Source organism: Plecotus auritus (assembly GCF_963455305.1).
Source record: "Plecotus auritus genome assembly, chromosome: 6".
NCBI lineage: Eukaryota > Metazoa > Chordata > Mammalia > Chiroptera > Vespertilionidae > Plecotus > Plecotus auritus.
This window is the reverse complement of record NC_137773.1, coordinates 7,573,461-7,585,682: the sequence shown is the minus strand read 5'-3', so window position 1 is coordinate 7,585,682 and position 12,222 is coordinate 7,573,461. Positions and strand designations below refer to the sequence as shown.

Genomic DNA, 12,222 nt, shown 5'->3' with positions numbered 1-12,222 from the left:
CCGTATGGTTTCAGAAGCAAAAACGGGTGGGTCTGGAAGAAAAACATGATACAATTTAACAATAGCTAATATTTATTGAGTCTTTACTTCGCTAGGCACTGTGCTAATTGCTTTCCACGCATTATTTGATTGTAGGACCAGCTTATCGGCTACTGCCCCTTTTCTCATGAGAAGGCTGAGCCTTAGAATGATTAAGAAACTTAGCCAAGATCACCCAGCTAGGAAGTGGCAGAGCAGGGTGTGGGAACTGCCCAGTCTCACCGCAGTGTCTGTATTGCCTCCAAGAGGTGGGAAGAAACCAGGAGGATGCCTGTGAGGTGGTGCAGAGGAGCTAGGAGAGGCTGGGGTATGGGAAATGAGATGGGGCCGGGTGCCCAGGAACACCGCCCCTGGATTCCAAAGCGAACCTGCCTGCTGCCTGTCCCGCCCCAGGACGCCTTGGTTAGATGCTGCTCCCTGAACGGCTGGCCAGAGGCTGCCACCTCCATTTCAGGCTGAGGCTTTACGTACCTGCATGGAAGAGGTGGTGTAAAGCACAGTACACACCACACGGGGCCCCATTTGCAGTTGGTGTGGGCTCAGCTGTGCACAGTGTCTCCTTAATGAATCGCGTGCAAGCTGAGCGTCACTGTATTTATCTCAGCCCGGGAGCCAGGCGCCCACTGCGAGGGGAGGGGTGTGTTGCGGTCACACTCAGGTGCTCCGGGACGGTGCCTCGCAGGTTGATGCAGTTTTTCTGGTGGCCAGTGCCTCAGGCCCTTCAGTAATCCATCCCCTGGCACAGGCTGGCGTCTGTGGCATCTTCCTAGGCGTTCTGAAGCCTGAACAAATGTCTCCCTCCCAAAGCTATAGCAGAGACCAGGTGTTACAAAAAGACCTTGAAGCTGCATCTGCTGTGCCCTTGACTTTGAGGCCACACGGAAAGCCTTGCAGAAAGATGAGGCATTATTTTTCTTTGTACTTCAAGCTTCTCAGGGGAGGCCCCACAGTGCTGAATGGCCCTCCATCGTCGATTTATTTTCCCCATATAATCTAAAGCCCTGATGTATTTTTTTCTGAGTCATTTTTTTCCCCTCAAAATATTCCTTTCATTTCTGTATACTCGGGTCAGAAAATTTGCCAATATGGTCACTTCTCTGCTCAGGAATCAACAACGCAACAAGAATAGCTAATAGTTACTTAACATTTACTAACTGCCTGATACCATATTAAACACTTGAAAGGCATCATCTCATTTATTTTTTCACCTTAAAACAACCCTTTGAGCATTATATTTCCATTTTCTCAATAAGGAAGGTAAGATTCAGAGATATCATTTGTCTGAAGCCACAAAGCCAGTGTGTGCAGGAGGCTGGCTGGCCCTTTTCACTAAATAGCTTTTGTTTCCTGTCTTCTTACCAAAGGTGATCATTTCCTCCAACTTCTTATTCCCACCAAAACCCCAGGCTTAAAAATCTCTCCCTCCCTCCCTCCCTCCCTCCCTCCCTCCCTCCCTCTCTCTCCCTCCCTCCCTCTCTCTCTCTCTCTCTTTCTCTCTCTCTCTCCCCCCACACACACCACACGATTGTTAAGACTGCAACAGTTTCGCCTAATGATGTAGCCAGTGTAAAATGCAAGCCATTTCCTCACAGAATCGTTCTTTATCCTTTATGAACCTTAGGCTGGTGTGGAATACCTTTCCCTTCCTCACCTAGAGTGTGGTGTTCAGGGACCTACTTGTGACAAAGTAACAGTGAGCAGCTTGGGTTCCCGCTGAGGCAAATGCCCCAGTCCTGTCCTTGGGAGTTCCGTGTCGTCTGCCCTCCGCCAGGAGCGGGAGAATGCTGAGTTCTGGTTGCAGCTATCCCACTGGAACTGTCTGCAACCCGGAGCAAATCACAGTCTTCTGGCAGGAATTAAATTCAGTTTCCCACAGCTTACAGTCTCTTTCCTTCCCACATCAGTCAAATGACATTTCAAAGATGGCAGTGAAACCAAGTCACTTCCCCACCCTGGCCTCAGTTTCTTCATCTGTACAATGGGAAGCATGGACTAAGTGCTCACGGTTCCTCCCCACGGCTCTGGGTTCAGGACCCAGGAAGTCCATCCCACTCTGCAGAGTTCTGACTGGAAGGGGGCGGTAAGGAACTCAACCAGGGCCAGACTAAGCAAATAAATAAATAAATAAATAAATAAATAAATAAATGGGGGGATTATTGGGAAGAGTTAAGTAACCAGACACAGGAGAGGTCAGGTCAGGATCCGGGTAGCCTCAGGGATCTCTTCAGCAGGGGTTCACAAACACTCCCTCCCCTAGAGCAGTGTCATTAAGAAAAAGCCCATTTGTGCCCGGCGCATGTGGCTCAGTGGTTGAGCATCAGCCTATGAACAGGAGGTCACGGTTCGTTTCTGGGTCAGGACACATGCCCAGGTTGTGAGCTTGATCCTCAGTAGGGGGCTCTCATCATTGATGTTTCTATCTCTCTCTCCCTTCATATACAGTATATAGACAAAGCCCATTTTTACGTTTCTCTGTTTAAAAAATACAAATTTTAGAGACAGAGCAACCCAGAGGTGCCCTAGCCAGTTTGGCTCAGTGGATAGAGCATCGGCCTGTGGACTGAAGAGTCCCAGGTTCAATCCTGGTCAAGGGCACATGCCCAGGTTGTGGGCTCAATCCCCATTGCGGGCGTGTGCAGGTGGCCAATCAATGATTCTCTCTCATCATTGATGTTTCTATCTCTCCCTACCTCACCTTTCCTTTCTGAAATCAATAAAAATATATTTAGAAAAAAAAAAAACTGCCAGAGGCCACTCTTATAGACAGTACAGGTGGTACACACACACACACACACACACACACACACACACACACACGCAAAATCACAAGTAAGTTACAGAGAAAAGTCCATACATATGTAAACAATAATGAGTCCCCTGTGGGCAGCCACATCTGGGTATTAAATCTGACCAACAACAGGGATTATGATGTTCATTAAAGATTCTCAGGTGGCAGTGACTGAAGGAAAGAGTCATGGATTTCAAGGAAAAGGCTTGGGGGATGGACCTCTGTTAACTTAGCTTGGGTCACAGAGAAACTAGCAGCGCTGTCCCTTGGGGCAGCCACCACCCCTTTGAATTAGGATCCTTTCTTCCTCCCTGCCAGACCTGTCCCATCTTTTCCACTTGGATGGGATTCAGGCAACCTCTTGAGCATTGTCTGTGTCCTCATCTTAGCAGTGGGAATGATAGCAAAAGTTATTCTTCTGCACCCACAACTAATCACAGTAAGACGAGAGCTGGCATTTACTGGCCCAGCATGTGCTGAACACTTGGCCTGTCAGCGGGTCTCCTCACCGTCCATGGGCATAGAGCTGTCACCTTCATTGTGCAGGTGAGAAGCTGAGGCTTAGAGGAATGAAGAGAGGCAGCAAAATATACAGCTGATGGAAGGCCAGTGTTGAATTCTGGCTCTGTCCCTATGGGGGTGGAGCCCTTGGACATGGTGCTTAAGCTTTGTCAACCTGTAAAATGGGGATAGGGCCCGCCTCATGGTGTGGTGGTGAGGGTAAGTGATTTAGTGTGTATCTGCGGACAGTGCCTGGGGCACAGTGACATTCTGTAATGTTGGCTGTTATCAATAAGGTCTTCAGCGAGTTCTGTAATGTTGGCTGTTATCAATAAGGTCTTCAGCGAGTTCTGTAATGTTGGCTGTTATCAATAAGGTCTTCAGCGAGTTCTGTAATGTTGGCTGTTATCAATAAGGTCTTCAGCGAGTCCAGGGCAGAATGGAGACTGGAATCCAGGGCTGGCTGACTGAAGCACTTCTCTGTGCCAGCAGGGAAGGAAGGAGGGGAGAGGAGAAGGGGAGATGGAGGGGAGAGAGGAGGGACGCTGCTCCTGGACTCCTGGCTCCTTGTCTCTGTGGCCTTGAGCCAGACACCCGGGAAGTCAGCGGCGATTGCTGGGCCTGTAATGGACCGCCACGCTCAGCACTGGCTGACCCTTAAGCTTCTTACTCCAGAGGGCTGTAGGAGGGAGTCAGGAAAAAGAGAGAAAGAAAGACTAAAGACAGAGAGAGAGAGAAGCAGAGACAAACATAGAGCCCCTCACAGACAGAGAGTGCACAGTGCTCAGAGGTAAACAGAGAGAAACACAGAAAGGAAGTGGAGCCCCGCCGGCATAGCTCAGTGGTTAAGCTTCAACCTATGAACCTGGAGGTCACGGTTCAGTTCCTGTTCAGGGCACCTGCCCGGGTTGCAGGCTCAATCCCCAGTGTGGGGCGTGCAAGAGGCAGCCAATCAATGATTCTCTCTCATCATTGATGATTCTATCTCTCTCTCCCTCTCCCTTCCTCTCTGAAATCAATACAAATATATTTTAAAAATAAAAAAAGAAAGGAAGTGGAAGAGAAGCAGAAAGGAGAGACTAGAGGGGCGAGGGGATGAGTGGGGACTTAGTGGAGACAGCGCTGAGGTGGCTGCAAGGGCCACCGTCTGTGGTTGACAGTGCCAACAAACCTGTAAGTGTGTCGTTTTATCTGCGGGGAGCACATTCCCCGCAGCTGGCATCCGGGAGCAGAGACTGCGGGGCTGAGACAGGAGACGCTCCTTATCTACTGCGACAGACGCTTTCCGCTCTACTGTGCGCAGGTGGCACAGGTCAGGCCGCGGATATGCCACGGATGGCGATAAAGGCTTGTTCGGAGAGGCCTTGCGCTGAGCGGCACTCCGAGGCTGAGCCCCGAGGGCGATAAAACTCGGGTTGTGGAGGCTCATCTACATCGGACATGGCTTCCCTAAAAAGTCACACGTGCGTACCCACTCAGGGCCTGACAATCTCTGTGAGTGTGTCCGTCAGCATGCTAACATGCCTGATCTCTGGTAGGAGTAACGAGCTGTCTGGCTTTGCAAGTGATGCAGTTCTGATTTGTGTTCCTTTTTTACAATAACAACAGGGGGCCGTTCTCTTCGGAGAAATAGCAGGTTTAAAATGGCTGATAAGCATGCTCCCGGAGTGACGGGGCATCGAAAGCAGGGCCGTGACATGGGACACGCGTGTCCCTAATCATTTGACAAGTGGAGGAGCCCTCGTGTGATTGAGAATTTTTCTCCTTGATGCTTTGCATGATACTTTGAAAATATGGTGATCACCATCTCTCCTCTGATTCTGGAAGAAGGCTGAAGTTATTGATGTCTTCTCAGCTCAGACACGTTTTATTCCTTATTCTGCAGGGCTTAATAAAAGACGGTGAGGGCAGGTTTATCATGTGAGCCCGTGGGAGCGGGAGCGGGAGCGGCTCTGTTCAGTGCAGGGAAGGGAGGTTTCCCTTGAGTGGATTATGCAGCAGGGACTGCTGAGCCCACTCCCTCCTCCTGACTCCCCACCTCCCACCTCCCACCTCCCACCTCGTTCTCTTTCCAGTTTTAAATGAGGTTTGTGGCTGGCACACACCTTCAAAGCCATTGCCTGTTGGCTTGAGAAGTGACCCAGATGTGTCTTCTTTCAGGCTTTACGAAGGCAAAGAACAGATGGAGTTTGAAGAATCCATGAGGCGGCTCTTTGAATCCATCAACAACCTGATGAAAAGTCAATACAAAACCACCATCCTTTTGCAGGTTGGTTTACGCCACGAAAACAATCTGTCTTTCCCTCCGCCACTTGGTAAACAGGGGCACGGTGAGATCACGTCTGCTTTTGCTTGAACGCGCAGCCCTGTGTCAATGGAAGGTCTGGGAAGGCCATAGGTTCGGGGATCCTGAAGACCAAGGACCCCGTAGGGCAGGAGAGAGAGAGCATTTTTGTGGTTTGTTTCTCAGGAAGGTCGCAGTGCCTCTTAAAATAGCTCTGAAGCTCTTGCTACCTGGTCGGAAGTAGGTCAAACCTGATCCACTTCTCATGCTGAGTGTAGTTAAGGTGGCCATCTCTTCACATTGTCCATGTTTTATTCTCAGCACCCTCAACCTGGACCCCCTTTGAATGAGGAGCCTCTTTCAGGAAGACGTCATACATGCACGTATCGTGGGGAGGGGGCAACTAAGGGACAGGGGGGTGAGAAGGTAGGGCAGGAAAGAAGGAAGAAAGGAAGCAAGATGAGCTGGTGAGCATTTACAGAACTGAGGAGGCCTGAGTCAGCAAGAACGTTCTTTGTCAGCAGTACGACTTCATGCTGGTCATTTAACCTCCCCCTGTCTCCTTTTCCTCATCTGTGAAGCTTCCCTGTTTGTGTGAGGAGTATACAAGTGTGGTCTGACAAAGAGCAGATTATAAAACGCTATGCAAATGTGGTGAATTCATAGGATTATTATGCTTTGGGCATATGCGTTTTTACCCAGGTTCTCATTGTCTAGGGAGCTGTTTAGGAATGGAATATATCCTTTTCCCTCGGACTTGGCCCCGATTTTGCTGGTTTCTCCGCATGGATTCCCACCTCAGAGCCATGGAAAGGGGCTCCCTCTCTTTTTAAATTTGCTCTAAGGGCCAAATGTAGCTTCAGGGATTTACATAAAATCAATGATGCTTTCTACCTATTTGCATGGTTGTTAAAAAGTTGGCAAAGAAGAATTTAAAGTCATGTTCCGATATGGAGAGCAAGAGCATTTGAAGATAATTTAATGCTGTTTTCGGCTGATGAGGGAGAGGGGTCAAGGCCATGAGATATTAGCAAACCCCACACAAGGAATCTTCTCAGACATTGACATTTGCTACAGGAGAACGAGCATTGGGTTTTGAGGCAGAGGGCCTGGGTTGGGAAATTGGGCCTCCACACTTCCGGTTACCCTTCTATGAAATGGGAAGCCTCATGTCTAATTTAGAGGAATAACCGAAGTAATGTGTGTAAATCATGATGTATAGAGCCTGTTGCATAGTTCAATTTAAATAATGTCTAGTCATTTGCATCCCTCCCTCCCTAACCATAAAAGAGAAGCCTTGGAGGACTTTTCCTAGGGTGGAGTCTGGGAGGGGGTTTTGTGTTTCTAATTATGTCACATGGAGCCAAGCAGTGTGAGGGCATTCAAGATTCGTCAGATTAGGAAATACAGATTCCAAGTTCAAGGGGAATAAAGCCACAAAATCTGACCATACGTAGAGGAAGACAACGTTTTACCCAGTGGAATACTACCAGACGACAGGCGCCCCGATTCTGAGCCTGCGTGGGGGATAGCGGGAAAGGGTGCTGTGATCTATTAGTAATGTCCTCCATAAGTTTTGAGTGAGAAGGTGTTCCCTGACAGCCCCCTGAGTCAGTGGGAGAGGGCTGTCACCAACCCTGATCCTTGTCTTCTCATATAAATGAATTTATACAAGCAATCGTGACTGCATTGCAAAAAGCCAACTTATTAAAGCATGCACCTTTATTGAAAAAGCAAAGCAAGCAAACCTATACATCTGGCTTATGAAGCACAGGCGTACAGTAAAAATGCCAATGATTGACATTCGTGGTTCAGACTTTACACTTCCAGCTGGCCAGTGGCTTACGGTGGAAACCCGAATCCGTGCCTGCCTCAGTCCAGAGTGAAGCTGGTCTGGTTCAATCTTGGTTTTGTCCACTGTGAGTTCTGGGACCTAAACAAGTTATCACTCATTTCTAAGGCTCATCTAACTCTCGTGAATGGCTTACTGTACCTTTCCCTCATTGTTTGGCATTGTCACGGCAGCAGCTCACCCAGAACAATGAAGAATTTAAAGCCAGACATTCAAAGAGGGTAGAAAGAGCATTAAAACCACCTTCCATTGACCTGAGTACCTACCAGGTGCCCAGCATGAAGCTGGGCTTTCACATACAGTGTTTTTAATCTGCTAGGAATCACTGCCTTCAGTTTCCACAGGAGGCTCATAAAGTTAAATAATTAATCCTAAATTATACCTATTTATAGTGGCGGAGCTAGGATTTCAACCACCCAGGCCTCCTAACTGCAAAGTTAATATTCTTCGCCAAGCTGTAAGAAATGGGTTACGCCAGGGGGTTCCATGTGTTTGCAATAATGGGCCATATGCTAGAAGTCCCTGTGTGTGCCAGGCTGTAAGCGTTGTTGATAAAACGGATGCCAGCTTGAGACGGTCAACACCAGTCGCTTGGGAATCAGGTGTAGCATTTGGAGACATTGTGCAGACCCATTTGACCCGTTCTCCTGCCATTCATTATTGCTCCAATGTGGTGGGATGAGTCTAAATAAATGAAAAGCTCATACTGTATGGCATGCATCTTTGATCACTATGATTACCACTCATACTATTGAATCCATTAGAAGGTCCAGGAGGGTTGGGGGAAGGGTGTCTCTCTTTTATTCTAATATCTGAGCCAGCAGCCGCCATGTAGTAGGTACTAGAATATTTTCTGGTTGGTTGAATGAAAGAATGAATACCCGCTTCCACCATTTTATGTTTTAGCATTTATTATGTGTCACGCATTGAGCTAAAAACTTTACACATATTGTTAGCTCATTTGGTACTTAAAACAACAATTTTATTAGGCAGGTCCTCTCTTATCTTTACTTTACAGATGAGGAAATGGAGTGGTTGAGCAACTTAACCACAACTAGGAAGTGGCAGGCCTGGGATTTGAATCCAGGATGCATAAGTCCTGAGTTTGAGTTCCTAATCACAGCCATATCAAGGATCGTTTCATGAAAGACCCAAGTCTCTGGCAAAATGTCAGATGGATAAGCAATAAACAACAGTAAAGAAAGGGAGATATTTGATCCATGATCATGAAGGGGAGCTAATTAAGGTTGCCTCTTTCTTTCCTCTCTTTTCATTGTTAATCGGCATAAAATGTTCAGATGTCTGAACTAAGGGAAGAAAGGGGTCCATTCTTAAGAAGTGGCCTAGGGACTGTATGCTGAATCCCCAGAGGTAGGAGAGGTGAGATGTAATATTTAACAGCAGACACTGGAGTGTCACCTCAGGTCTTTAAATGATTTCTTTTTAAAAATATATATTTTTATTTATTTCAGATAGGGAGAGGGAGAGAGAGAGATAGAAACATTAATGATGAGAGAGAATCATTGATTGGCTACCTCCTGTACACCCCCTACTGGGGATTGAGCCTGCAACCGGGCATGTGCCCTTGACCAGAATCAAACTGGGGACCCTTCAGTCAGCAGGCCGATGCTCTATCCACTGTGCCAAACCGGCTAGGGCTTTAAGTGATTCTTTAATTGTGTCCCCTTCTCAACCATATACCTCATACTTAGAATTAATATTTGGGAATGATGAAATTTTGTTCCAGCGAGGCTGCTATGGCTATACTGACAGCTCACCTTTTTTTTAAAAAAAAAAATTAATCTTCACATGGACTCTATAAAGCAGGTAACTTTATTCCCTTCATTCTCTTGGCAAAGAAACGAGAGCACATGGTGTTGATTTCCCCAAGGACAGTAGATAGACATGATCCAGCTGGACGTGAACTCAGACAGTCTGCCTCTGCAGCCACGCCTGCCTCCTGCCAAGCCTCAGGGGCCTGGGGACACATAGGAGATGAGTGACGAGACTGAATGTCCCCGAGAGTGTTGCATGCCTTCCTCTCGTCATGCTGTGGTGGATTTCTGTGACATCGTTTGTCCCGTTTCCATGGACCTTGACCGCCATCACTTGGCTAAAATGAAGGGGTTGGCAAGGGGTGGGATGGGATTGCTGTCTGCGCTCCCGGGTGAGGAGGATGTCAGCGCCCGGGGGAGCCTCGCCTCATTGCACAATGGGCTCTCTTGGCTGGAAGTCTGTGTCTGCTGGCACCCAGACTGCGCTCTCTCTGTTTTTGCAGAGAGAGACAGAGAGTCTGGAAACCCTCAGAAGAAAAGTCCCCTTTGATTTTGACTGAGTGCCAGCAGTTTGGTTTGTTTTTATTTTTAAACCTTCGTTGTTTGCTAGCAGCCCGGGTTGATCAATTCTGGTGAAGTCCACCTGGATAGCAGTCATCTTGCATGTCCTCCTGCTTCTCCTCCCTGGGCAGTGAAATCACCGCTGCTTGGTGGGCATCTGGCTGTCTTCTTGGGGGCTCTGCGTGGCCTCTGGCAGAGGGGTCCAGAACTGATGAGTAATCTAGGAAATTCACTTGGCGTCACATGATAAACCCATTAATGACCTGGCAAACATTTTCCTGGTGGCTATTCTTGCAGCTCCTGTATAGCTGGTGAGGAGAGTCCTTAACTTAAGGGATGTCAGAAAACTACCTTCTTTTAAAAACTATGGTCCTAAAGAGAGGGAGGTGCTTTCTCTACCTCTGCCCCCAAATCAGCCCCTCTCCCTCCCTCACTGAGATCCCCCCACTTACCAAGTGGAAGCCTTTACTAAGGCAGAGGGGCAGTGGCAGCATCAGATCCATGTCCTTGCTGCGTTGCTTATTACGGGGCTTCTGGCAAAGTATTTAACCTCCGGCCATAGTTTCCTCATCGGTAAAACAAGAGCACAGTGTCCACTCGTAAAGTAGATGTAAGAATGAAACCACATCATGCATGTGAAGTATTTGATACATGTAACGTTTCCAATAGTAGATGCTATTTTAAAACCCTATGATTAATAATCCTATTATATATGTATGCGTTTTCCTATTATATATACACATGTATATTCATACAGAAACATGAACATACTGCCTGTGTTTTCCTTAAATATCACATATAATAAAATGAACAGTGACAGTAAAGCCACCCGGTTCCCAGGAGGCCAACAGGCGAAGCTGTGTCTAGTCCCCAGGCCTTAGAAACATGCACCCAGCAGCGTCTCCAGCAGGTGTAATGGCTGATCTGCTCTGCCTTCTGGGAACCTACCTGCTCTCCCTCTGCTCAGGTGTGGCAGGGCTGCGTGAAGGGAGGGCTCAGGACAGGAGCCCTGCGGCCATGCTGTGCTGTGACAGTGTGGCTGTGACAACAGACTTGGCAAAATTCCTGTGTCAGCGATGGGCTGTCCCCATCAGAAAAGAAAACCACAGCCTGCCACTTCTCTGTGCGGGCGCCTGGGTGAGATGGAAGTTTAATACTCTCCCGCTGAGTTCATAACACCCTCTGAGTCTCAGGGCGGCAACTTTTCCTTTATTGCCAGCCCAGAGCTGGGAAGCTGGGAAGGTGGGTCCCTCCCTCAGTGGTCCTTCTCCCAGCCGGGCCCCTCCTTACTAATAGCTGAAGCGCTGACTTGTGAGGCCGATGTAGGCTCCTGGGCCGTCTCTGTCTACAGCCTCACCCCCAAGCCCGGAAGTGATGCTACGCTGAAGTCCAGGCTTCCCCAACTGGCTGAGGGTTTCTTTCTGTTTTTGTTCTCTCACTTGGGTCTTTGGTAGGATGAGTTCTTATTACGGTTCTTCCAGGTGCTAGGGAATGAGGGCAGGTGCATGAGAGGTGATGCAGGAGAGATCCAGCACACACACTTTTGGGGGCCTGCTGGGCATTCCAGTGGGTGTCCGATGCGCTGTGTTCCAAGTCATTCCCCTCCACTCCACATGGAGATGTTGAGGCTGTGGTGCGGAGAACCGGGCCTAGCACCTGCTGATGCCAGGATTCCAGCCGAGGTCCCTGTGGCCCAGAACCCTGTGTTCGTTGGCCTGAGAATGAGTGAACGATCGGAGTGCTTGGACCAGCCTTTTTCAGGGCATGTGCCTCAGCCTCCGGTGTCTCTGAGACCTGAGTGAGCTGGCAGCCGATGAAGGGCAGCCACAGACGTGTCTGGTCTGGCTGGCACGGTGTTAATTCCGTGAATCAGAACAACACATCCTGTGGATAGAGGGTGCATCCACACGCACATCTCTTCCCGCTGGCCTGTGCGGGGCTCATTCCCCTCCTTTCTGTTGCTTGCCCAGGCTGCAGGCGTCTGCGTTGGCTCCGCCTGCTTGGCGTTTCTGGGTAGAGATGGCCTGACCAGCGAGGTGTACTGAGCTGCCTGCAGGGATGTCACAATGCATCTTGGCTTACTAAAATGCTGAAAAGCTCTGCAATAAAGAATACATCCACTGGTGTATTGTTGCTTAAACCAAACGTTCCCGAATGATTGGAATGCAAAATCCTTTCCCCCACAGAATACTTAACACCATCCTATGGGACAAGGATGTAGTTGTAGAAACATCAGCTTTTGAATCTTGTTAGCTCCTGTCATTGTGATTTGAAAGAAAAAAGAATAAATCTCTAGACACAACATCGAATAACTGCAAAGAAGTCTGACAAATCTGACAAGATACAAATTAAAATCCTTCTGTGCAATGAGAGAAATGATAAACAAAGCTAAAAGATAGCAACCGTCGAATTGCAGGATGAG

The 12,222-nt window shown here is 48.3% G+C and overlaps 1 protein-coding gene across 1 annotated transcript in view; it reads left to right on the top strand.

Moving 5' to 3' along the window:
• Window positions 1-12,222, top strand: part of DOCK2 (dedicator of cytokinesis 2) — a 373,091-nt gene that overhangs the window by 88,322 nt on the left and 272,547 nt on the right. Inside the window, exon 23 of the mRNA XM_080676536.1 lies at window positions 5,489-5,597. Coding sequence (XP_080532662.1) covers window positions 5,489-5,597 — 109 coding nt within the window. The remainder of the gene's footprint in view (window positions 1-5,488; window positions 5,598-12,222) is intronic.